The sequence below is a fragment of the Neopsephotus bourkii genome, unplaced genomic scaffold, assembly GCF_033783945.1.
Source record: "Neopsephotus bourkii isolate Nb327-2 ecotype Australia unplaced genomic scaffold, CSIRO-AGI_Nbou_v1 NB_1792, whole genome shotgun sequence".
Lineage (NCBI taxonomy): Eukaryota > Metazoa > Chordata > Aves > Psittaciformes > Psittacidae > Neopsephotus > Neopsephotus bourkii.
In genome coordinates, this window is record NW_026902266.1 from 1251429 (window position 1) to 1278019 (window position 26591).

The 26591-nt window shown below is 42.2% G+C and overlaps 2 protein-coding genes and 1 long non-coding RNA gene across 4 annotated transcripts in view; 2 read left to right on the plus strand and 1 right to left on the minus strand.

Annotated features, from left to right (window-relative positions):
* Window positions 1-20130, minus strand: part of GPR176 (G protein-coupled receptor 176) — a 39441-nt gene extending 19311 nt beyond the window's left edge. The window contains exon 1 of the mRNA XM_061380157.1: window positions 19059-20130. Coding sequence (XP_061236141.1) covers window positions 19059-19287 — 229 coding nt within the window. The 5' untranslated portion in view covers window positions 19288-20130. The remainder of the gene's footprint in view (window positions 1-19058) is intronic.
* A 531-nt stretch (window positions 20131-20661) lies between these two features.
* Window positions 20662-21659, plus strand: LOC133226538 (uncharacterized). Its single transcript, XR_009729538.1, has 2 exons — window positions 20662-20891; window positions 21535-21659. It is a non-coding gene; the product is annotated as an uncharacterized LOC133226538 (long non-coding RNA).
* A 2265-nt stretch (window positions 21660-23924) lies between these two features.
* Window positions 23925-26591, plus strand: part of EIF2AK4 (eukaryotic translation initiation factor 2 alpha kinase 4) — a 36620-nt gene continuing 33953 nt past the window's right edge. Inside the window, exons 1-2 of one of the 2 annotated variants that reach the window (XR_009729564.1) lie at window positions 23925-24205; window positions 25914-26029. Coding sequence is in view for 1 of the 2 variants with exons in the window: in XM_061380227.1 (XP_061236211.1) it covers window positions 24053-24205; window positions 25914-26029 (269 nt within the window). In the remaining variant the exon portion in view is untranslated. The remainder of the gene's footprint in view (window positions 24206-25913; window positions 26030-26591) is intronic. The other variant, XM_061380227.1, reaches the window with a different exon arrangement.

The following is a 26591-nucleotide window of genomic DNA, read 5'->3' on the forward strand; positions in this document are numbered from 1 at the left end:
TATAGCTTTAATGATGTTTTCTAAAGAACAAAATTTCTTTTATCATTAAAAACTTATATAAGTGCAGACACATGTTTTAACAGCACTCAAAATGCAGGCCAAAATTTTTTTTTTAAAATGCGTTAGGCCACTCTAAACTGCATTAATCTGCTGGAACAGAATAACCTTACAAAATGAGCCCTCTCGGTACTGCAACACGCCACAAAGTTTGTCTAGCAACCTGGTCTAGTGGAAGGTGTCCCTGCGCACAGCAGGGCAGTTGGAACTAGATGATCTTTAAGGTCCCTTCCAACCCAAACCATTCTATAATTCAAACAGCCATGAGGAGTCTGGATGCTGGTGTCTTAAATCACATCCATGACTTCAAACCTTTGTATGCAAAGGATGATAAACCACCACCGTACTTTTCCACTCTGCCTAAGCCCACACAGATGAGACACAGCAGTCCCACTACTCCAGGCATGATACTGAGTTTCCTAACACCTACTCACTGCACTAGGGACTGTAGTGATAGGACAAGGGGTAACGGGTTCAAACTTAAACAGGGGGAAGTTTGGATTGGATATAACGAAGAAATTCTTTACTGCAAGGGTGGTGAGGCACTGGAATGGGTTGCCCAGGGAGGTTGTGAATGCTCCACCCCTGGCGGTGTTCAAGGCCAGGCTGGACAGAGCCTTGGGTGACATGGTTTAGTGTGAGGTGTCCCTGCCCATGGCAGGAGGGTTGGAACTTGATGATCTTAAGGTCCTTTCCAACCCTAACTATTCTATGATTCTATGATTTGTGCAAGGAAAACCAAAGCAAACTCCACACTTCGTTACAGTTCTGAAGTCCATGTTGAACCCATAAAACAAAACTCAGTTCCTGAATTCAGATGTTTAAAAAAAATATATAATTAAAAAAAACCCAGGCTGCTGTCCTTATTACTAGCAGCAAACAAATAACAGGTTAGCCACTTACGAAGTCACATTCATAGACTTTTGAGCACCTTTTCTACTCTATTTGGAAAACATTTTGCTCTGGTGTCCAACTTCCCTATAAATCTTCCTATCAAAACCTTCATGAAAAATAACCAAGTCCTTTAGGATGAACTAGATCAATACATGCAAGAGCATACGACCTGGTATAACATCACATAAAATAGGGAGGCCATCAGATTTATTTACTTAAGATGGTGATTCATCATAATAGCTGACAGTAAGTCAGGAAAATTTTTCTGTTCCAGACAGAACAAAATAGAGGAATCTCCCTCTTCCCTGCTGAAACATTAATACTTTGGGGCTCTGAAAAACAACCCCATCTGCTTTCTCTAGCGCATACTTCTATGCAGAAGCAGCCTCTCCCAGTCCAAGACCCTTTCTCTCTGCACCTTGCTACAACACTGCTCCTTCTGTGCCACTTGTTTCTTGGTGTAAGACTTTGCTTCTTAGGTACAGAGCACAGAAATCTCTCTCAGCCCTCACTATGACAAGCAGTAACAAAGCAAGCCCCACAGCAGGCACTGGCTTCCTTGCCCATGCGCAGAAGACTCAGCACACACATTACCTCTTCAGCCCTGGCGTGGTGATGCAGCTTGTGCTAACAGCTCCACAGAGTTGCTTTCTTCCACCAGCTACCAGAGGGAGCAAGGTGCTGCAGAGAGCAAGGTATACTTTTCTCCCTATTGTGCCTAAGTGACCAGAACAAGGAGAGAGAAGCATATTACACATCTGATTACACTGGCTAATGAATTTTCAGCAGGCTACCTACCACACCTGTCCCTTTTCTTAGCTTTTTAAGTGGGTATGTAGACTAGGAAAGATTGGGCAAGAAAGGCAGAAAGCAGGCCATCCTCTACCTGCCAGAAAAGTCTTCAGAGAAGTACCAACCACTGACACTAACACTCAAAGTAGGATTACAGAAATACCATCACATAGGCATAATGTCATGTATTTACATTAATCTTGCATGTGCACTTTATACTATTATGTGCTAAAGTAAATTTCACGCTGGCTAACTATGAGGGCCTTAGTGGTCCCTGCTGGCCATTCCTCGGACCCCCAGCCTCTGCCCATGGCTCCAGCAGCTGCATTCAAACTCTGACCTGGGCACACAGTCCTGGCATCAGTTGTGCTACATGTGCATGTGTCTCAGGTCTCTTAGGTGGATCTCAGACCTGTGTCACTTTATTTTCCAGTTTTCCAGATTAAACATTGTGTTCTGCCACTTTCCTCCTCCTTAAAAGAGAGACCATTAAAAACATGCAAGCATCCCACAGAAGATCTACATAGCTACCACAGCTGAAAACAAAAAAAAAAAAGTTATCTCTGTAGCTGGTTTCCTAACATGAAAAAAAAGTGTCAAATGCAACAAATCAAAAGCTCTCATTTATACTTTATATCTATATATACAGATCAACATCTATATATACGCTATATACTATTATACTTGATATCTATATATATAGATCAAGCCAAGGTTCCCCACTGCTTCACTGAAATATATAGCACTTTCTAGCACATGTTCCTTGGGTCAGTACTGCTGCAATATAGATCTATAATTTAATACTCCCTGCTGACTATTAACACACTACTAGTATCTGTGACTGCTATTACACACTGCTGCTGCAGTAGTTACCATGCCAAAAAGACAATTCTCAGAAACATCTTTCTGCACTCAGGAGGTTTAGCAACAGAATAGAGTCAAAAGGTTACAGGAAAAGGAGATGTGAGGAAACTCTTCAGTCTGATCACTGTCTTCTCCATAGGCCAGTGTAAATTTTTGTAACTCACCTCCACATCCAAAGACAGATTTCAGTCTTCATTCCAGGTCTTTACAGGCTTTGCCATTCTCAAGAGTTAAAAAAACCCCACAGAATATTTTTTTCAATTGCATGCTCCTGTGATGGTCTTAGTTTATAATCAATCTTTTGGGAACCCCTAAGCAGCAGCAAATTGTTCAAAAGACTCCCCAAGTACTGGCAGAATTATTCCACACAGTGGTAGCACCCAATTTATCAGATTTCACCAAAAGCACTCAATAGCCAGCAGGGATTTTCTAATTAAGACTCTTCCAATGCAGTGAATCCCTTTGGAAATAAAAATCTATTTTAAAAATAACTTTGCTGAAGCAAGATGAAAGTGGGGAATTTTGTGTGTCTGGTTCAAGACATAGCTAAGCAAACCAATAGAGATTAGAGGCATTACAGACATGAAGAAATTTGTTAGGCAGAAAGCAAAATGACATAGTCTTGACTAGTCTGAGCCTGGCCACTGCCTAGAATCATTTGAGTTGGAAAGGACCTTAAGATCATATAGTTCCAGCCTCCCTGGCATGGGCAGGTATGCCTTCCACTAGACTAAGTTGCTCAAAGCCCCATCCAACCTGGCATTCAACACTGCCAGGGATGGAGCATTTACCACTTCTCTGGGTAATCTGTTCCAGTGCCTCAGCACCCTCACAGTAAAGAACTTCTTTACATCTAACCTGAACTTCCCCTGTTTAAAGCTGAAGCCATTCCCCCTTGTCCTATCGCTACAGCTGCTGCTGAAGAGCCCCTCCCTGGCATCCTTGTAGGCCAGCTTCAGATACTGGAAGGCTGCTCTGAGATCTCCATGCAGCCTCCTCTTCCCCAGCTGAACAACCCCAACTGTCTCAGCCCATCTTTGTATGGGAGGTGCCTGTGCTATCAGATTAAACTAAGTGGTTAAAGCACCTGTCACTTACTATGGCCAAGCACCCTGAGCACACTATGCCAGCATGTTTGTCCCCAAGGTGTGGAAGATCAAGTGTAACCCTGGCACAGGATACGTGGTACTCCACTACAAGGTGCAAAAGACCGTTTGAACATTAATTTCATTTTAATCTGAATAAAGGTCCTAACACTGCATAACAGTGATAATTTAAAACAGGTCTATGTAAATGAATGTGAGTTTGTGTGTAAACACAGCTTACAAATGATAATGTATAAATTAGCTATTATATTGCCTGAATAAGAAGACACCAGATAAAAGCTTTAAGATATGAGAGATAATGTTATAAGTAAATAATACCAACTATTACTTAGCAAAGCAAAACTGTGTACACAGATGGATCCTGCCTTCAAGAAAAAAAAAAAAAAGAAAAAAAAAACAACACAGGAAGGCTGGCCTTCTGGGATAATTTGCTCTCAAGAAGAAAAAAAAAAAAAAAAAAGAGAAAATCAAAAACCAATTTTACTTTCTTAAATGCTTGAAATAATCAAAATAAGCCTCTACAGACTGGTACCACATCATGCAGTGTCAACTGCATGAGCGTTTTAGTATCTCCTTTAACCAGATTCTTTTCTTCTGCTGACTGTGTTATAAAAACTGAAGAAAAGAACAGGAGGTCTTTGCTGTCCTATTACAGAGGCTTGTTAAAATCAGAAAATTTTGACTGTGGTGGCAATTTATTTCTTTTTTTTTTTTTTTTTTTTTTATTAAATTGCAGACATAGAGCACTGAATTTAGCCAAATCTAGCATGAACACTAGAGAACTGCACTGGATGAAAATAAGGATAATAGATCAAAATTTTTATAAGTGAAACAAAAAGCACTTCTGTAATACCCTATTGAGTTCTGCAGCTTTTTCTTTAAGTATTATAATAATTCTGCTGACCTGTACATGATGTTCTTGCAATGCTCCCTTTCTCTATTAATGCATCAATGTTTGAGTGGAGCAGGAAAAAAAAGGACTACATCTTTCAAAATGTGCTCAAAAAATACAGATGTGTTAAAGAGCAATGTAGGTGGCAACATCCCATTATAATTTCCTGATGACTACGAGTCATATACACAGTGTTACTTACTTACTGTACACATACGTGTGGCTTCCTAGACTTAACCTACACAAGACACAGACATGATATAACTGCAAAAAAAGACAGATGTTACATGCAGCCATCAGAGGGTATTTGTGCACTCCAAAGGAAACAGGATGAATGTTTACCTCTATATGGTGAAATACAGAAATATAGGTTGAAATATAACTTATTATAAGTAAGTAAATTAGTTCTACTTAGTGATCATCCTTGTATAAGGTAAATTACTGTAGGTGACGTAGTTCTAGGACCTTGTAACCTTGTACAAAATTTATGGTAAGCAAAACAGAACGTGTAGATAAAGATTAAGTGAAACTAGCAGATGTTCAGGATGAGCTGTAGCTAAGTTAACTGACAGGTAGAAGGACTGGGAGGAATCATTCAATTAGGTCAGTGGTGTTACTAAACTAATTAAGCTGGTGTAAGCATTTATCTACTGCGTATGTTTCAAAGACTGTCAGGACGAAAGTTCAAGGAACAGCCAAGTAATGAAGATTGTTGGAAGAAGTAAACAACCCCAAAGACCATTACCACCACATTTTTGTGCACATGCGGGAGAAACTTCCTAGAAAAATGATGTAATACATAAGTAACCTCATGAATATGCATGTCAATAATGAATATGTATGCTTAGCCACTATAGGACAGCTTATTTAGCACTTCGAGAGAGACGCGCTAGGAGGAGCTATCCCCCCTGTCTCCCGGCGCTGCAATGAAGAATACCTGCTTGTCGACTTAAAACTTTGTTGGCGAGTTCCTGGAGATTTCTCCAAATCGGTGGTGGGAATACATGTAACAAAAAAAGGCAAATCAAAGAGGGCAGGTGACACAGCTGTTTTGCCAAAGAAAGAGGCAAAACAGTACAAGGTACTGTACAGTACAAGTACAAGGCGCCGAGCTTAGGGCTGGCCTGCTTCCTTTGGTGCTTCGGCCACATGCTTTGAGTAAGTTGGAATTTGCTGAGGCTGCTCTGAGTGTTTGACAAGCAACTGTTGTAAAGATGTGAGAGGGTTGCATGCAGAGAGGTCTGCAAGGTGGTCTCCTCATCCTGACAAGGAGGCTGAGGATACCTGGAACAGAGCTGAAAACAGGCAAAAGGCCTAACAGAAACTAAGTAACCAGGGGAGCATGGTGAACAGGGGCAGCCACCACGGAGGAGTGCACTGGGAGCCTTCACTGGCAAAGGTACGAATCAGCTTGCTTCCCTACGCAAGCTCACTCGCACATGCATGCACTCACTCCTCAGTTTATCTCATAGACAACATCGTTCTTTACTGACAAGAATCTTATGAAGGCTACAGTACAGTACAAGACTGTCATCTTAGTTCACTGAAGCAAAATACAAGCTAAACTGGTAAAGCTTTAAAAAAAAGTAAGTTCAGCTCAATGTGCCAGTCAAAGTCCAGGAACAGATACTGCTACTGGCTGGACATGTGATTACCTGTTCAGGGGCAGGTTTTTTGTGTATATGTGTATGTGTACAATATAAGGAGTTCCTGGCCCTCATCCTCCTCATATGGGAATGGCTGAACTGGAACAGTGAAGAGAAATGAAAAGGTCCCAGACAGGCCAACAGAAACTCAGCTGCATAGCCTTGGCTTCACCACAGCAGCTCTTGTGACTGGAACATGAGTCTCAGGGAAGAAACATGTAAGTCTAGGCAAGAGTGCCCAGATATTGGATAATATTGGATAATACTAGATGTAACTGAGTAGAAAGGACTCAGACTACAGGAAGCTGCAGCAGGTTGCTTTACTAGGCACAGAAGTAGCAGGGTTTGAGATGCTGGAGAGGAAGGACTGAACAGTAACTTGCCCGTCAAGTGCAAAGGGAGCAGACCTCCTTGTACCTCCTGGTAGCTCACAAGTGAAGAACAGGGTCAATGGTCTGCCTGTATCAGTACCAATAACACAGGGAAGTGTCAGAGGATTGTCCTGCAATCTCAATTCAGGTTATCAACCACGACACTGAAGCACAGGACCTTCATAACCACTGTCACTAAGAGACTTACTAAGAGTTCTACATGCTAGGGGGAGAGAGAGATCTGGAGTCTCAATGCATGAATGAGATGGTGATGCTCAGAAATGGGGTACCTTTTGCAACAAGACAGACTTGTAAAAGGACAGGCTGGCTGTACCTTTAAACTGCAGGAAAACATTTAAACTAAAAGTTGGGGAAAGTAAAAAATGCACAAAGGAGCACCTGATTCAGATTGACACAGTCCCAAAGGGGTTGTAGCTAATGCTCCCCTGAAAAGGCTAGGGGAAATAAACAGCCTAATACAATAAAACTAATTAAAACTACAGACATTAAATGAAAACAACAACAAAAAGCACCCTAGTGCAATATTCTCCACATTTTCCAATTAATTCCGGCAATAGCAATAGAAAATGTATTTTAAACCCTTTTATGAGTGAGTTTGTTGGCTGTTCTACAGTATCAGAGAAATGATCCAGTTACGCCATAAGAAATACAGATACACAACAAAAGTAACGCCTGCCTGATTCAGAGCAGAAGCAAAGTTACACAAGGTATGTAGAGAAAGATATACAAGGTTACACAAGAAGCAAGATCACTTCATATTTTATCAGCCTTCTGGAATAAATTGTTGAGTTCTTGCATGAAATTGCTTTGACAGACAAGAGAGTAAGTCAAAGGTGGTAGAAAAGAAAGCAGACTAAAAACAAAGTCTCTGTTGTCGTGTCATTCTCCCCCCCCCCCCCCCCCAAATTACAGGCTGTTTTCCCCAAAGAGAACTGCCGGACCAGAAGAAAGGACCACCACTGTCAGGAAGTAAGCCAGACTATTCATGATGGAGAAGAATGTAAATTACAGCACTGAATATCATAATTCATACAGCATTCAAAAAAGCAGCAGTCCACGGCAATCTTCCAGCAAACACCAACAACAGCAAAAGACCATGAGCATAGAATAAGACAATTAGGGCTCTTCCAGCCATCACTATTTCACAGCTTCACTACTGCTTTTGTTACTACCACATTTGCCATTTGCATTGTCTGACTGATCTAATGCCTTACCATCAAAGGGTGCACTTGTCCAGGTAGCTCTCCAATCCAGGATATTCTCCTTATTGCAATGTTTCAAAGGAAGCTGGCTGACACAAGGCACCAGTTCTTGTCCCTGCTTCCGGCTGCTACATCTAATTTAAAAATGCTAAAAATAACAAAGGTTTGCATGTAACAGAGAGCAAGAGGCTGTACTTCCTACAGGGATGGCATTTAATCAAGATTGAAATGAAAAGGGATACAATACAATTCTTCACTGGTGTTTCTGCCATTTGCAAACTTTCTAGCAGTACCTAGCCCACTCTCAGAACATTGAACATTTTGAGAACTCCTTCCTTGTTAGATACAGATACAGGAAGTATAGGAACCATAACACAGAGAAGTCTCAAATCTCAAAATGAAGCTTCCAGTTGAGTTGTTGCCCTAGTGACCACGTATATTGGACACGCAAGAATGCAGAGTCATTTACAGATTCTATGATGGGCTGATAGAATACAGGGCAGGGACCAAAAGATGTACAGCAGGAAAACAAAATATTATCTTGAGCATTTGAGAATTTTTCCTTAAGTATTTACAGGATGTATATAAGATCTACTTTTGCTTTTCCTCTGCAAATGACTTCACACTGATATTCCCACTAGTACATATACAATATACTGTATAATTGCAGAGCATCATAATACCCAAATTATCTAAAAGAAATGCACTTTGTAGCTTATATTAGGAAATATAAGCTTACAAGATTGCCTTCGTGAAGACAAAGGAACAGAGAGACACAAAAGCAGGTGTGGGAACCTCAATAACCTACTCAGAGAATGGAGCCCCTGCCAAAACCCTCCCTTGGTTGTCACAGGGAACCCTCAACCCCATGCACCAATGGTGGCCCCATCTGTGAGTGGGTGGGAGAGGCTCTGCAGGTCTCCTTTCAACCTCAGGGGGTTTAGCCCAGAGGTAATGGGAGTCATTGTGGGACCCACCGGATAAGCATTTGGGGATTGTAGAAAACTTACCATGGTATGTTTACAGTAGGGAGGAGAAGGTGAGTAAAGAGAAGAGTTCCAGGTGCTCTGGTACTAATATGGGGGACTAGATGGAGAAGGGGATAAAAGCCATCTATAAACTGGCACTTGGTCAGTACATTTGTCTGGCCATGCTCTGCACCTGATCAGCACAGTCTATCTCATCTTCTCCTTAAACTCAATTTCCAACCCTTTTTGTGGGTGAGGGGCTCTCCACCCCATGGGTCTGTGTGCATATGGAGGTCCAAGTGCAGTAACTGAAGTCATGGGACATGAGGGCAGCAACAACAGAAGAGACAAGACTGTGCATTCATGTGTATGTTAGTGTGCAGTCACTACTGAAAATCAAGCCACACTAGCCAGCAAGTAAGGTAAGATGCCTAGGAGACAAGTAATGATGTAGCCATAATTCTGAGCCAGATAACCGGGGGGGACAAGAGGGGTCTGTAAGTTGGTTAGTGGAGGACCGGAAGATTCAAGCCAACTGCTGGAGAGACCTTGGGATTTGGAGGTCAGCTACCGGTAAGGTAGTTCTGGGCCAGCCACTGGAGAGCCCCATCCACAGCTGTGTGTCTGTGTGTGAGGCAATCAGAGACGAGGATCCTGGGCCAGCTACTGGCTAGACTGGATGGCTAAGAACAGCTGCTACACAGGGATCCATATTGCTTATGTATGTATAGACCTATGTATTTTATACTAACGGGCTTTCATCCTGAGCAGCCAGAAAGGGGAAGAGGATGAGGCCATTGGCACTTTCTGTGTTTGCATGAGTGCTGAACTTACTTTCTGTGTCAGTCTGTGAGGCTGCTCACGCATATATGTTCATGTATGTGTATTGCACACATATGTGTATGTGTGCCTCTTGGGAATGTGTGCTCAGCCTTGCAGCAGTTGGACCTGAGGACATGGAGCTGCAGCAGGCCCACTTCTATTAGCCTACGGGATTCAGCAGCACCTGAACACCTACCACCATCTTTGGGGGGATGAGTGACAGAAAAGTACAGTTTCCTATATATTAAAAAATGTTCCCAGCAAGCAGCAAACTTACTTTTTCCAACACCACACAAATGAATTCATTATTAAAGACAAACAGAAAAGAATAAAACCCTCATTTAAGTGCTCATGGTGCCTGCTTAAATAGCAAGCCAATAAATGAGATCTGCAACAGACAGAACTAACATGCATTTGAAATTCTAAGTACTTGGGTTCATTCATGCCCAAAATACTAACTTACTGCCATAATAGCCAACTCAAAATCTAGATGCATCTAAACTTTCGCTTAAGTTCAAAACAGTGATATATACACCATATGGAATTTGGGCAAACATAACTCTCAGTGAAAAGCAAAATATAACATCCAGTCACTTAGTTTTAACAGCTCTGGTTCATAGCTGTCATTGAAGTGTTCACACGGCGATTACAGGCAGTAAAATGATGGCTATCAATCAGTTTCACGCTAAATAGGGATCAGTTTAGCATCATGAACACACACAGTGTTTAAAGACATCAGTTAACCCCCCAGCACATGTCTGAGGAAGGCTCTAGCACACAGTATCCCTGAAGCGCCAGGCACTTTCAGGTATAAATCACTGCATTTCATACATTTCCAAGCTGTTTTCCCAGTGCCTCTCTTCTACACCACGGTGGTGCTATCTGAGCAGCCCCTCAGCCAAAGCCAGCCAAGGTGCCTCTGCTGATGCATAGGAAGAGGAGGAGTCTCCATAGCAACGGGGAGCAAACAGGCTCTTGCACCCTTCTTCTTCACTCACTTCCCAGACCCAATTGTTCTTCCGAACAGAGCTGCTTAGCGGTTCACCTGAAAACACATGAACAGCAAAAGCCTAATACCTGTACCAGACAGATTTAGTCAAGGGTGCAACCTGAACTGGGCTTACTGCTGCCGGGTCTGTTACTCCTGAGGCTTGGAATCACCCATATAGAAATACAGGGGAAAATTATTACCATAATGTTATGATATTGTAATATGTTCTTACTATGTAATTATTATTACATTCAAATATTACCACTCGTATCATTACATTCACCTGATGCTTATTAGGCTTCATTTTCAGTCACTTTTTACTTTGCCAAACTTTAACTATTCCAGCTGACCAGCAACAAAGTTGATCTATGTGAAGTGCCTAGTTTAAAAGACTTCATCTAAAACAATTTTTCCTAAGCAACATCAGTAGAAACAAAACATCATCCTCACCATCCCCACACCTGCAGAACAGGGCTACAGATTTTTGCCAGAGCGGTTGTAGACGTGACCCTCAGTCTTCAGAAATTCTCTCATTCCAGCCTTTAATCATGTACCTGCAGTATGTTTTACTGCAAGATTCCCTGCTTCCTTCTTTACAGAGGACGCCTGTGGTGAATTTCACTTGTAGCTATCCCAAGATACAAATATTTATTCTTTACAAACATGTTACCTAGACTGCCAGTTACTTTAGAATTGTATCCCAGAAAGGATACAGCTCCTTTAGCAACTAAGTGCTGTAACAATTCCATTTTACATCTCTGCGCACAGGTGACAGGACAGAGAAACAACAAACAGTTTCCAGAGCAGGGAGAGGCTGGAACCAAACAGCCCACAGGAAATCTTCAGGAAAAAAGGCAAGCCTGAAACTTTGCCGCTACTTGTCCTGCAGAACACTGGGGCGGGAGCAGGGGTTTACTTGGAAATCTAGTATCTGTTCAGAGCACACAGTTTTCTTTCAAAGGACACCTTCCTTTGGTACCACCACAGCGTGTTGGAACCAGAAGGCAACCAAACTAACACACAGCTTCCAAAGAAGTGCTGTAACCACTAGAATAGAGTCAGACTGTACCAGAGCATTCTTAGACTTTCCAGTAAAATTCATCTTTATACAAGACAGATTTGGGAAGACAGAAGAGCAAGTAACAAAGAGCCTCATTCCCCAAGCCCAACTAAGGCACTGATCTACAAGACCTAGGAAAGTTTCGTCAATATGGAATTATTTGGGATACTTTCTGTGCATTTTCTTACTAACTACAAGATGTATATTCAGTTCAGGGAGTAGATGCTGGCAGTGAGCCATTTCTCATTATAATTTTTATTGCCTTGTGGATGGGTTTTTTCCTAAACGTTTGAAAAGACCGATTTTTTTCTTTAAACAAAAAATTAATGCCATTTTCTCTATATGGCTAACATGAAAATTGTGAACAGACTCAATAACCTCAGGAGACATGCAGGCTCTCAGACCTGGGAAATATGAATAGAATAGAAGCTACAAACTGTGACAGTTGGATATAATCTCGCTTAAACCTAACATGACGTGAACATTAAGCTATGCCCATGCTACAGCAAATAAAAGCACGACTCATAACTTCCCCGTTTAACTGCAGTTAATGGTATGTATATCTGTATGCAAATAAGTGAAAACTGCTATTCCTGGTCTTCATTTCCCTTCTCCTGAGAACGATAGAACATGTTATTGTACATTGGATTTCACGCATCAGTTTTATCTCCCTTTCAAGCTAAGCTGACTGCACATGCTGGCTACAAGTACTCTTTGTGGATCCTCTTCACTTCCAAGATACCCTCCCACTGCCTACACTCAACTGAAAGCAGCTGCAGTCACCTCCAGCGACCTCTCTCTGTCAAAGCTCCAAATGCTCCCTCTTCCTTCTGCCAAAGGTTTGGTAGCTCTGCTAAATGAATATTTAGTCTCTGAAGATCGATTCTCTCTAATGTCAAGAGAAAAATATCCCCTGTAGAGCAATACTGGTGTATCCCTATATTCTGCAAATCTGATCTCAAGAATCTTCTTCAATAAAAAGGAAACTGTTAATAATTTACTCATTTTAAAAAGGAACTCTGTAATTCCAAGCTTCTTTTTTTAAAAAAGGCATCCTTGATTAGTTAAAAGTTGTCAGCTATTTGTCATTGTCCACACATATTCTTTTTCAAACTTATGACAGCCACAAGAGTAAAAGCAGTAACTCCATATTTTTCTGAGCCAAATAGCTAGTATTTTTCACAGTTACCATATTCAAATACTCTATTTTCATAAACTGTTTATTCATTTTTGAATAGCAGCCAAGAATATACTGGAGCTTTTTGCTGGCTTTTTTTCTTTTTTCCAGGCTAGAGGGGGTGAAAAGAAGAAATTATCTTAATTAAAAAATGCTACAAATTTCAGGTTAGAAATTTAAATTCTTAAATCCAATTAAAAACAATCTATTAACGTTTCTCTACCCCTTTGACCTCAAGCTCAAAGGTATGAAACCTCTATTTGTTCTGACATGAGCATGTGACGAGTAACACCAACAGCATTGGTGATTCCCTTTGCAGCCTTGGCTTCTCTGCTGTGCATTACTGAAATGTATTGCAGTGCTAGATGCAGTCCTACCATGCTCACGCTGTAGTTAATCCTCACAGTATGCTTTGTGTATCAGAAGCCCAAACAACCTGAGATGTGCCCCAAAAAATGGAAGAGTGGGATCGCTGCATGAGCTCCATCTCACATACGGTCTTCATGATGAAATATCAAATTAGACAAAATCCAGAATGCATGCAGTTTACACAGAAGGGGAAGAATGGAAAACATTTCCCGAAGGTAATATAATGGAATTGCTGCACAGCATCCTTCTCAAATAGTGGAATTTTCTTTACCTTAGGGTCCTCTTATCTGTAAAGCCAATGCAAATACATCTGCACAGCCAGATGTAGCTCCCAGTCTGTCAGTCACTACAGGAAAAGCCAGCACAGTTTCACTTTCATGGCCCATTGAGCTCAGTCACATCATGACTTTCTCTTCATCACAGTAGCAGGCAACAAGAAACTGGTCTCCCCTTGAAGAGCTATTGAATTTACCAGCTTCTATATGTGCCCTTTGAGAACAACCATCAGTGGCCTGCATTGCTCTGGGACATGCTGACCATTATGATCACAATAAATCGTACAAAAGCTGAAGCTTAACCGTTTTCCAGCAAGAAGAACCAACTACCCATGCACATGGGAACACCACAGATTTTCCTTTTCTACCATTCCAATGGTACTTGTCAGTCCTCTTCCAAATAAGTCCCTACACAACCCGCAAAACTCATCAAATCTCTTTTTTAATTTAAACAAGAAAAAAAAAAAACCACACAAAACAAAACAACAAAACAAAGAACAAACAAGCAGAACTTTACTCCTGCTCAAAGAGGAGCAACTTTAGAAACTGCATGAAAAAACATGCTTTTGTCATTAATTTGCATCACTGATGGCACTACTACTATGACAATAGGTGGCACAACAACACTGTGAAGAGAACGGATCCTGAAACAAGAACCTAAAGAAAGACAGACAGGGTAATATGCCAAGAAAAAAATCCCACAAAAACAAACATATGAGAATGGAGACTATGGTCTCCATCTTCAAAACCTCAGTAGTTTGACAATGCTGAAGTTCTAAACCTCAGTTTTATTTTATCCTTCCTTTTATCAACTTCACATGAACAATACTATCCCTTTGATATTTGCCATTTGAATTTGCCACCTAAGGATCCTAGCCAGTATTACTGTGACTGCAAATCATCACTCAATTCCATAAGTAATCCTGACTTCATCATCTTAGCCACATCCATTTGATGGCAGGTGGAGGGAACTAGCCTGAAACACAAGTCAGGCAAAACAAAACAGCTCCTACAAGGCAGTGAAAAATGATCTAACCTGACTCATGCAGAATATACAGGGAACCGCAGAGCAGATGGATCTGTGCAGGATTAGTGGAAATGAAGTAATCAATCTCAAAGCAAACCTCTTCCATTTTTGTTCTTCCATTGATAAATTCTACATCCTTTCAAAACAAGTCAGGACACGACAAGCTCGAATCTCTTGATGCCTTTTACCAGTCAGGATTAAATCAACCGAAGGAAATCAGCACTGACAGCATGTATTGCTTCTCATATCACACTGCTCCTGTCTGCATCATTCTAGTGGCCAGTAAAATCAGCTAGTTCTTCCTGTCAGTGTCTTTCACTTTCCCTTATATTTAAGGTAATGAAAGTTGCTGCCTTACACACAGAAATTCAGCACAATAGCTTTCCTTTTGGTAAGCCAATTAGGCACAATTGAGGAATACAAACTACAGTTATTCATAAGAGAAGCAGCATAGTTACTTTGTCTCCTATTCTCCTGTAGTAATTTTTCTTTGAAGCAACCGTAAACACATTGTACCAGCACAGCTATGGCCTAAGCAAATTAATGAGTGCAGCTCATCTGACCCCATGCCAGAAACACATCTCTACACATGCACTTGCTATTCCAGAGTTCCTGAGGCACCTACTCTCTTCATCTCAAGGATTATGAAGTACATACGTGGATCAGAAAAGCAAAGTGGTAATGAGAAGCATAGGTCTTTTTCTTGTTCTTCTGCTGAAGCTCAGCACACTTGTATTTTTTTCTGTAACATGTTCCACTTTCCCAAGAACAGTTCAAACAGTGGAACAAGAAACACCAATGACAAGCATTTTCACTGTTTTATTATAGTCCTGAGTTAACAGCTTACAGGCTAGGAAATGCCATTACTGTGAGAACTGCCATTACTAGTGTCATGGTTTAACTCCAGCTGGCAAGTATCACACAGACACTCGCTCACTCTCCAATCCCCTGGTGGAACGGGGAGGAGAACCAGAAAAAAATGCACAGGAAGACAGTGTTAACAAGATCTTCTTGTTTCATACATACTTGGTACCTCACCTTGTGCATTTGGTAAGTAAGGTCCATCAACATGTGCAGAGCATTTAAAGCTCCTCAGCTGTACTCCCCATTTCATGCACTCAGCTAAGCATCACAGCCAGAAATGGCTTTCAAGTCCTGAAGATACTGTTAAATCTTTCCTTCACAGAGGCAAACCAAGCTGCTGATCAGGGTAACTAAATTGACTAAATTCCTCTCTCCAATGCCTCCTATCTTTTGCAGAAACCTCATGGTAGGCTACAACCAAACGAGCACACAGTGGGCTCAAAGCACAGAGATGCAGATTTACCCCTTCTTATTCCTCAGTCCCTGAATATTAAAATCATAGCTAGTCTGCTAAGTGAGAACTTCCACACAGACAGTGGAAGAGCAACAGTAGGAAGTTTCTGCAGACTCAAAGTCTCATGAACAGCTACTTAAAACTGTAGCATTTAATCATATTATAGCTTCATAAACTCAGTAAATCATGACCAAGTTATTTGAAGAACTCTCATGTCTAACTGCCCAAAATTATAAGTCATTTTTTGACTAATAATAATTATACTTTGTCCATTCCAAACATGAAATAATTTGGTTCTTTACAAAATCAGAATTTTTTAACAATGAAAGCTCTCATCAAATTAGGACAAACAAAACCCTAAAAACCCAACAAACAAAAAAACAACCAAACAAAACAGCAACAAAAAAAAAAAAAGCCCCACCAAGAACAAAAATAAAACAATCTGCCAGTTAGCTAGCCTCTTCTTGGTACTTCTGGTTGGTTCTACCAGTTAAATCCTCTGATATACATGTCACATCCAGGTTCAAGCTTTGGCAAGCTTCTGACAACTACGTAATCCCTTTTATAGATAAACAGAAACTCTAGAATCTAGTATCATTGCTACTGCTACCTGAAATAACTAAGGATGTACTTTTGATGTACTGCAAAGTAAACAAACACAGCATAACGTACATCTCTCTCACAACCATCACTATCGCATACTTCTACACAGCAGGAACCAAAATTAAATTCACAACACCAACCGTGATACTTCCCTCTTGTAGCACATGGACCACTCTGTGCTGTAGACCGCTACTTACGTCAGACCCCAGTGTCCATTATCAGGACTAAGACATAGATGTTTGTTTCCTTTCAAGGCAGAAGTACAAATTACTTCTTCCTTTTAAAAGGGTAGTGCTGTTCTATCCAATAGCAAAGTGGCTTGGGCACACACTGACATTGTGAGAATGAATAAGTTGTACAACCACCTAAACCAGAAAGGATTCAAATACACCTCATTCTTTAGGAGGAAGGATAGTCTTAATTCCTCTTGAAGGGTTTCCCCTCTGCAAAGGCAAACTTGAGACTCACGGGACTACCCTGCAGCTCAGCTGAGAGGCTCACCTGACGGAGAAAAGAGCTGGACATCACCCACATTCTAAGGATCATGGCAGAGAACAAATGAAGAGGAAAATGTAAATAATGGCTTGTACCACCATAAGCGTCAGGTAAATATCAAGTTGTTCTCCCTTGCTGATGCAGGAGATAGCACACAGCACATGCACAAGCAAAACTTCTGCCACATATGAGGATTGAGCATGCAAGCACAGAAACCCTGAGACCAGGAGATCAAGGCTTTAGCTTCTTCGTGGCTTTGTTTCCATTCAGTAAAGGTGGAATAGGGATGATATGGGAAGTCATGTTTAAAGATTCTTAAGTTTTAAGGTATTACAATAGCACGTCTCATAAATATTGTCAAAATAGTGTTTCAGGACAGCAGGGAGACTGGAAAACAAGGCAGTTTGGAAAAAAAAAAAATAAAACTGTTGTTTATCACTGTAAACTCACGAGGCTTGCTGCTAACATTTGTCATTGGACCACTGCATTTTTCTGTTTTAAAAATACATCACTTCCTCTCCTATTTTGTTCTTTCGTAGGTCTGGAGAAGCTACTGATCTGGAAGCTTCATCAGCCTCTCAGCCATCCAACCTGCACATAAACCCCTTAGGTCCCCATCTTTTCAGAGTCCACCTCTTGAAAGCAAACTGCAGGACTGCCAAACCATGACTTACAGTCATCTTCTAAAATTTATAGCTATGGTATTTGTTGACTGGCGAGTTAGTTTTCAAGAACTCCTGCTGCTGAAGGTATGATTACATGACAGTGTCTGTTTTCTTCTTCAAATAAAACTGAAAGATCCATGCTCATGAAAGCAAGTGTGGACACATGACCCAGATATATGTTCTTATGGCTCAAATCCCAGAGAATGAAGAATATGAATGAATTCTGTCTTTTCTCATCTAATCTTGTTAGTTTTCAGGACGCTATCTGCTGGCTGTCATTTTGTGCCAGGCACTACCAAACACACTCAAAGAGACCGCTTTCCCCACACCATCTATGTGCTAAATAAATAAATAAATAAATAAGCAAGAACCAAGAGGATTACCGGCACTGGGCAGAGGAATTGAGGCCAAAAGTCAGTGATTTACAGTAACAAGCAGTAAGCATACCGCTGTGCCCAATGCTGTTCCAAGACTATGTGTACCAACTTACTAAGAATTATTTGTGATGTTAAATACTGCCAAGAAGAAATTGATATTACAATTAATTACCACGACCACAGAAATGGATTTTAGCATTACTCAAGATCGGAAAAAACAAAAACAAATCTTTGATGATAAGAGCCAGTGACCATCAGTAAAGTCCTACTGAACTCTCCCTAAGAGAGCTCGAGACTTTCTTTGTCAAGCCTTGTGTGAAAAGCCTCACGATTTCCAGTAATCAGCTTTAAATGATTCAGATAGTAGCAGCATTTTACTGAAATCCAGCTTACTGATCTCCTGAACAGTGCTAACTTGACTCACCAAAGGGCTTATTTTGCCTTTTGTAAAAAATGCATATGTATTCCTGATAAAACAACATGCTATAAACATCTAGAAAGTATACACACATCTGTAAAATTATTTGGCAATATATTAATAGTTTACTACCACATATCTAAAGTGTATGATTTCTACTTTAAAGGATAACAAATAGGCAAGATTGCACATGGTTATACATTTTACAGCATAAAGTACTTCCAAAGGATTAATTTAAAATCTGAGGATACAAACACAGGATTTCTGCATTGTGAAACAGAAACTGAGTAAAGCTTGTTTAAAACACTCACACCCTATCTCTTTAGAGAACAGATCCCAGTACAGTTTAAACTAAAGGTGTAATCAATGCATTTAAATTTTGCCCATTTAAATTGTGATAGAAAAGTTTACAAAGCAATACATACATATATTGTACCAGTTTTCAGTTGTGATTAATAGAATTTTATAGTAGTAGTTTTTACACATTAAAAAAAAAAAGGAGCATGAAATCATACAGCTGAGGACCTAAAATGCAGAAAGAAGGGTCACTACAGCAGCAAGTTATGCTGGTTACCATTTCGTCTGCAGTCCCTGGCCATAATGATAAACAAACCACATCAACAAAAAAGTCCAGCAACACTCACTCACCCAGCAAAGAGCCTATGAAGATGACGATTTGCACCGTGGTAGTGAAATGCCTGTAGGTCTGCTCCTGGCTGTGCTCCTCGCTCTCCGCAGCCCCAGCCTGGCTGCTGTTCCCACCCTGCCACACCATCTGCCCAGCCGATGCGTTTCTCATCTCCAGAGCTCTGGTGACAGCCTGGTACGGGGGATGCTCGCTTTCATTCCTCGAGATCCAGCTTTTGTTGTACCCCATGGCGGAGTTCCTGCTTTCCTTGCTAACACCTAATACCCACAGGTTACTGAGCCCCTGCTTTCAGCGACTGACTGCAGCCCACAAGCAAAAAGGCACTTCTGAGGACAAAGCCCTGTCTCTAACACTTGGAGGCATCTTAACCGTATTTCTGTGTGCCAGAAAGCAGGGTTGGCTTTTCACGTTTTCATCTTGTAAACTACGATAACCGGTAAACAGAAAAAGCAGGCTCCTCCTTGCGATTAGCTGCTGTCCCATATTTCTTGCTTCACAACGCCACAGCGTTTCCTCAGCATGGTTTACTGCAATAAACGTGCATGAGAAAATCACAGTCCACACCGCAGCTCACCCCGCCAGAAGGTCGTCTCGCACCACAGCGTACACACTCGCAGGCACATGGACCCTATACACTGAAATCAGCCAGGAAGAGTTGGTGGACCACAAGCGCTTTCCCCACTCCGCTCTCTGCCCTGACGTTAGCTTTTCTCACAGCCCTGAGGGAGGAAGGACACCTTTTGCCCCGTGGCACATTTCCTAGCGCTCTCTTCTTTCCTGCCCACTCCTCCCGTAGTGACACACGACTCCGTCCAGCGTTCCTCCCCACTCTGCGCGACACTGGACACCAAGAAGACCTTTATACGGAGCCCGGGGAAGCCAGCGACCGTTCAATGACTTCCACTGCACTCCAGCTATTTCTCGGGTTAAATTAATTTGGTTTTGAACCCCAAGGCTGGGGGCACTCGAGCCTCCAACAAACCGAAAAGCCTCCGTACGATTCTGCGCGACCCACTCTGAGCGTGCCCCACACCAAGCACGGCCGGCGGTAACACCCTGCCCGTACATGCGCCAACATCCCGACCCAGACAGCTGCACGACCCCACAGCCGCCAAGCCCCACCGCCCGCGGGAGGCGGTGGCCTGGCCGGGCGGAGCCAAGCGGCCGGGGCGGACCGCCGAGCTCCCACCACCGCCACACTCCCAAGGGGCGGAGTGCCGCCATCACGTGGCCGCGGCAGCCAACGGGGCCGACATTTTGGTGGGCAGCGCCTGAGGTAGCCCTCAGAGAGCTCCTCCTCTTCGGTGGGCAGGCCCAGTCCGGTGTCCAGTGGTGTTATAACACAGGTAAGTACCTCAGGAAAATTTCAAAAGGCAGTGCAGATTTATACGTGTTATTTGTTAAAATATTTTAAATACGTATTTTATCGGGTAAGCTCCTTATTGGCATAGTAAGTTTGGGTTTTAATTGTGCAAGAAGTTTACCTGCATCCATATAGTGAGTACATATCTGAAGATTTTAGGTGGATTGTTAGTTAAGAAGCAGCAAAAGGCCTTTCAGCTATTGGCTGGCAATGTGGATGTGCCCTCTGGAAGAGCCCACCAGTATAACCCCTGCTCACCAAGGCTTTCAAGGACCCCACACTGATAAAATGTACTTCTGTGATCTATGTGCTGCCTCCTGTGATGTGGACTTGGATGATACAGGAAAACGCCAAATGCTCCGCCATGGGTTCAGAGACGTGTGCTGACCACAGGGAAATGTAGGCTGCTACCACCCTATAACACTACAGGCCCTACAGCCTCTACACTTGCAGCCTCTTCTCTGGGAGTGTGTATCTCCCAGGTCATTGCTCCAGGCTCTTTCCTGGTAATTCATATCTCTTCCATGTTCATAGCCTGAGTCACTCTCCTGCTTTTTCCTCTCACACCTGCTCACAAGCCATTCACTTTGTCCAGCCAGTCCCATTTTTTTCCCCACCTTACCCAGGCAAAAGCCAGCAGCTACTACCCTGCTTTCCTCTCATGTTTGTCTCCTAGGCCTCCCAAACTGGCTTTGTCCTTTCAGTCCCCCAGCATTTCTGTGGCCATTTGGCCACTCTGACCTCCTCTCCACCTCCCAGCCACCTACAAGGTGCCTTTCTTTAGAGGGCAGCCCCTTCCTTCAGTTACTCCCTCTGGGACCCTTCCCCACTCTCCTGCAACTCACCAGGGGAGACTAACCTCCCCTCCCTATGCACAGGGGGAAGTGAAAGCACAATATAACATCTCACATCGTTAAATTTTAGTGGCTAGAATTAAATTTTAATGTGAGATACTGAAGTTTTAAATTTTGGAAGGGAAGCTTCTGTCCAGATACACGTGTTTGGCACAGGCATACTCTTCAGTGATGTTCACAGTACTCCAATAGATCTGTGCAGAGTATTTGATTATCTTTTTTTTCCCTAAATAATATATTTTTGTTTACTTTGTGCAGGTTTTCTCAAGGCTAGCTAGCAAAGCCACAGCCCTGAAAAAGGTGTCTCTTCCCCATCACCTACCAAATTTTCACGCTTGTGTTGGGGCACAAGACTTTAAAATAAATGATTGTGATTTTTTTTTTTTTTTAATTATTAAGTTACTTGTCTCTGGCTTTCTTCTTGGAAACAGTGAATCACTGTAGAAGAAATTAAGAGAAAAAAAACCAGCCTGGGGTAGACATCTGGTCTAGAACATTTCATCCCAACTGGTTAAAATTTTGCCATCACAAAGAACAGGAACAGTGGGGGAGCTTTAACAATGCATAACGTTACCTGACCCACCCATTGTTATGCAAACTGACACGGGGAAGTTTGCCAAATGCTGGGCTGTGTGCCTCACGCAACGTGCTTGGAAAGTGTAAACCCATAATTTCTGTTAAAGAAAAAAATACAGAAGTTTCTTAATTATTTACTGCATCATATATTCAAATTGGCCATTCTTGCCATATCTTTTGGTAGGAGACAAGATGAATCTGTGGCCTAGAAATTTTTATTTCTAGTCTTTACTAGAGAGAGAACACCTAAACAAACTGATGGATGAAAAATACCCAACTGCACCCGTGGGTCAAATACAGCAGTTACTTCTAAGAAGATGCAAGAAACTTCAGTGGACAATTACAGTGCCCCAGGTCACCTGTGACTGTGTAAAAGGAGATCTCTGTTGTGGTTAGATAAATACTACAGAGCTTTGTTCATGCCATTTCCCACAAAAAAAAAAAAGAAAAAAAAAGAAACAGAAAAACATTACTAAAGGCACATTCCAGTCATTCCCAGACATGGTGAGGAACAGAGAACAGCATCAGAACAGTGACACAGTTGAAGATTTGGTTTTTGTTAGATGCTAATGACATTATGAAATTATGAAACATTGTTATGAACCCAGCTGGGGACCATAAGAATTTAGTTTAAGTGAAATGCAAAGATAAAGTATGCATTAACAAGATGTCAATTTCAGAAGGAGAAACTGAGGACTATAGAAACTACTCATTAGAGTAAGTCCCTCCTTAAGCAGTGTATTTAAAACAAGGAGTCTGTACTCCAAGGTCAGGGAGTAAAGATCACTAGAACTCTATTGGGAGAAACCTTGTAATTAAAATAAAGAGAAGCAGCAGAAGATTTTTTTTCCATGCAATTACAAAAGTAAAGAAAAATTGGGTCTATTATACTGAAACAGAGGTCTAAAATACTGCAAGTATGGCTCTGAAACTTATGTTGTTTTCAGTTCAGGTGAGGGAACTTGCTCTTTAGAAGAAAGATAATATTAGTGGGAATCCTGGTAAGGCAGAAGGAAAACACACAATTCAGTTCATTCGGTTCCAGTGGACCACACTTGTTTCCTTCATTTCCTAATAAATGGAAGTACTGTGTATGGGTGCACGGTAGCAAACTACAGATTACTGTAGCATTTTTCTTTGCCTGGCGATCACACACCTAATCAATAAGCTTGTGTGTATGAATTTACTTAGAGGTTTTTCATTAAGATCCCAAAACTAAAGACTACATCTTGTGGCAATCCTGTTCAGTAGTTGCCACATGCAGTGGCTGAAGAAAAACACATCTGCTTACCTAGCTTCGTGTTTGCAGTTCAACAAGGAAAAGGCAAAGGCTCTCACGTTCAACCTCCCGGTAGTTGTTAAATTAATCATTAGTGAAAACATGTAGTTTCCACATGAACTTGTATCCTGCCCCAGCTCGATATTAAATCCATTCTTAATTTTGTGGTTTGTTTTTCTTCCCTTTGTAAATACTTCTCAAGGTGTATTTAAAAAAATCCATGCAGTAACTACTCATATTTGGTGCCTATCTCTGTATTTGCAGATATATCTTGAGGCATATCTTGGGTAAGTTCAGACTGGACATTATGAAACGGGTCTCCACCAAGAGGGTGGTTGGTCACCAGACTCCCCCAGGGAAGTGGTCACAGCTGCAAGCCTGTCACTCAAGAAGTGTCTGGACAATGCTTTTAGTTACACGGTTTAGTTTTAGATAGTCCTGTGCAGAGCAGGGAATTGGACTCGCAATTCCAACTCAAGATAATTTTACGATTCTGAGACACTGCTGCTCCGGGCCTACACAGCTAAGATGGTGCTTTTGAGGGAGGCAGATGGGACCATGAGTGGACACGAGTTACGCAACATGCCGCGGTCCCTCAGAGGGTGGCAGAGCCCCAGGAAAGCTGCCGAGAGTGGTCTTGTCTACAGCCCTGGACGGTCCGGGGCTAACGGAACATGACCAAGGCAGCAGCCACCCCACCACACGGCAGCACACGGCTCTTCTGAAGGCTGCGGAACTGGTCCTGGACGCTCCACCAGGCCCCAGCCCACCCAGCTGCTCCTCCTCCTCCCCCCGTCGCCGCGGAGGCGGTGCCGGGGCGCGGCAGAGCGGGGCCTTCGCTGGGCCAGTGCCACGTCCAGGGAGGCAGTGCGGTGGGGCTGTATACGATGGCTGCTTCCCGCTCGCGCCTGGGGAGCTGACATGGCTCGGGCGAGCGGCGCCCAGCCGCTGCCTGTGCAGGTAGCCGCGGAGCCGCCGGAGAGCTACCAGCTGCGGCAGGAGAACGAGCTGCAGGTGTTGGAGTCCATCTACGGGCAGGACTTTCAGGATCTGCGGCAGAGCCAGGCCTGGAAGGTAGCGAGCGGGGCTCCCCTCGCCAGGCAACTCCGAGCTGGGCGGCCTTGCTGCTGTTCTCCCTTAGCGCTTCCTGTGCCCGCCAGGGCTCCGGCCTCCAGCGGCACGGCAAGCAGAGTGGGCCCTCTCTCCCTGCGGGTTGCGGAGGGCGGCGGCGTTCCCGCTGGTGCCTGGTCCTCGTGTTTCTCGCCTGGCGCATCTTTCCTTTCTCTGCCTGGCCCTGACCCTTCCCCGCTTCGGCAGACAGCCCTGTAACCGACTGCCTTTGCAGTTAATCTTCCAGATTGGTGCCTTCGCGCTATAATTAATGTTGTGCATGTAATTTGCGTTTTAAGTGAGATTCTTTAAACATTGCCACTTAATTCATCCTTTAACGGACTAAGTGCATACCTGCTTGATTAGTTAATCTCATCCGTATACATATTGCTGATCTTCACATATTTATTACATGCTGTGGTTTACTCAAACTGTGGCTGTTTTAATGAGAGCTTTCATATATTCTTGTTTGTTGTTTTGGGCTCTGTTTGTTTGTTTTATTACAACTAACTAATGCTCAGATCTACTCACTAGTCTCACATTTCTCTTTTGTATCACATTGTGTCCACAATGTCTAACTGGTATTTTTTTTACAGCTGCATCTGTGGCATTTTCCGGTACCTGGAGGTACTGATCATTCTTTTCAGTTCCCCAAGTTCACTGCTACTGGCCTATCTATTTACATTCTTTTGTCTTCAGTTTCTACAAAATAGCCCCTGCTGCCTTTTTTTTCTGCTATAAACCTGAACTTTAAATTCTTGCAAAACCTATACACACACACACACACACACACCCCATGGAGTTTCATACTAACACAGTAATTCACTGGGTTTTCAGGAGTGTTGCACACCTCACTCCCTATTAAATTCATACCTGATGTTCTCTTGACTTAACCTGTTCTTTTCCTTGATGGAAATGCAAAGAGAAAATAGAGGGTATAGTGACTGTCTTTTAACCTGTTTTCAGTATTTGTTATTACATGTGGTCTTACTTCCCTGCCTGTTTGTCATATTAGTAAGGTCTGGGTTGTTTTGGGTTTTGAAGTATTTAGTACAAAATAAAAAGTTTACAATGTTTATGTGGGCATGTATTACTTTATTCTGATTTTGAATAGGCAATTGAACAGCGGGGGGGGGGCTTGCTAAAGTTCTGTTTCATTGTTTCATTCCAAACCCAAAAATATGAATACAAAATATTACTCTGCATTTGTTTGGCCACACAAGGTGTGTATTTACGTGTTACAGTCTATTGCGATGTGAGAAAATAAAATACCGACTGCTGTTTGCTAGTGATCCAAACCAAACACAAAATAAACAATATTGTTCTTATAATAAATGCTTTAATTAGTGATATTCCATAAGTAAACCATTTATTTTTTTTCCTACTACTAGCCTATGGTAAGCAGAACACAAGGGGTTTGTTATAAAATTCTCAGTCCAAATCTTCTAATAACTAACTGCACTTCTCTGAGAAAGTTCTAAAAATATGTTGGATAAAATATGATAATCGGTGAACCAGTTCACTCTCATTGAGCAGTATCAATACATTAATGTATTTTTTTCTCAGTTTGGATGGTCTAACCTGAATTCTGTCATAATACAGTTTTGAGAGTTGCGTGCTTTCATTAAAACAAAACCAGAAAAGCTCTTTAAAGTTTTGTTTTCCATTTCAGGTGCAACAACCTCCTGAAATTAATTTAGTTCTACGTCCTCAGGGATTGACTGGTGATAATGAAGTATATGCCAAAGTTGATCTGTGGGTCAAGTGTCCACATACATACCCTGATACGTGAGTGAACATTAAAATCTTAACTTTTTTTTTTCCACTGGACATTTTCCTCTGTTTTCCATAGTAAAGGGTAAATTGGAAAAACATGTAGTTCATTCATCACTCTCACAGTATCACAGTATGCTAGAGATTGGAAGGGACCTCAAAAGATCATCTAGTCCAATCCCCCTGCCGGAGCAGGAACACCTCGATAAGTTTACACAGGAATGTGTCCAGGGGGGCTTTGAATGTCTCCAGAGAAGGAGACTCCACAACCTCCCTGGGCACTGTTCCAGTGTTCCGTCACCCTCACTGAGAAGAAGTTTCTTCTCAAGTTTAAGTGGAACCTCTTGTGTTCCAGTTTGTACCCATTACCCCTTGTCCTGTTATTGTTTGCCACTGAGAAGAGCCTGGCTCCATCCTCGTGACACTCCCCCTTTATATATTTATATACACTAATAAGGTCACCCCTCAATCTCCTCTTCTCCAAACTATAGAGACCCAGCTCCCTCAGTCTTTCCTCATAAGGGAGATGCTCCACTCCCTCAATCATCTTAGTTGCCCTGTGCTGGACTCTCTCCAG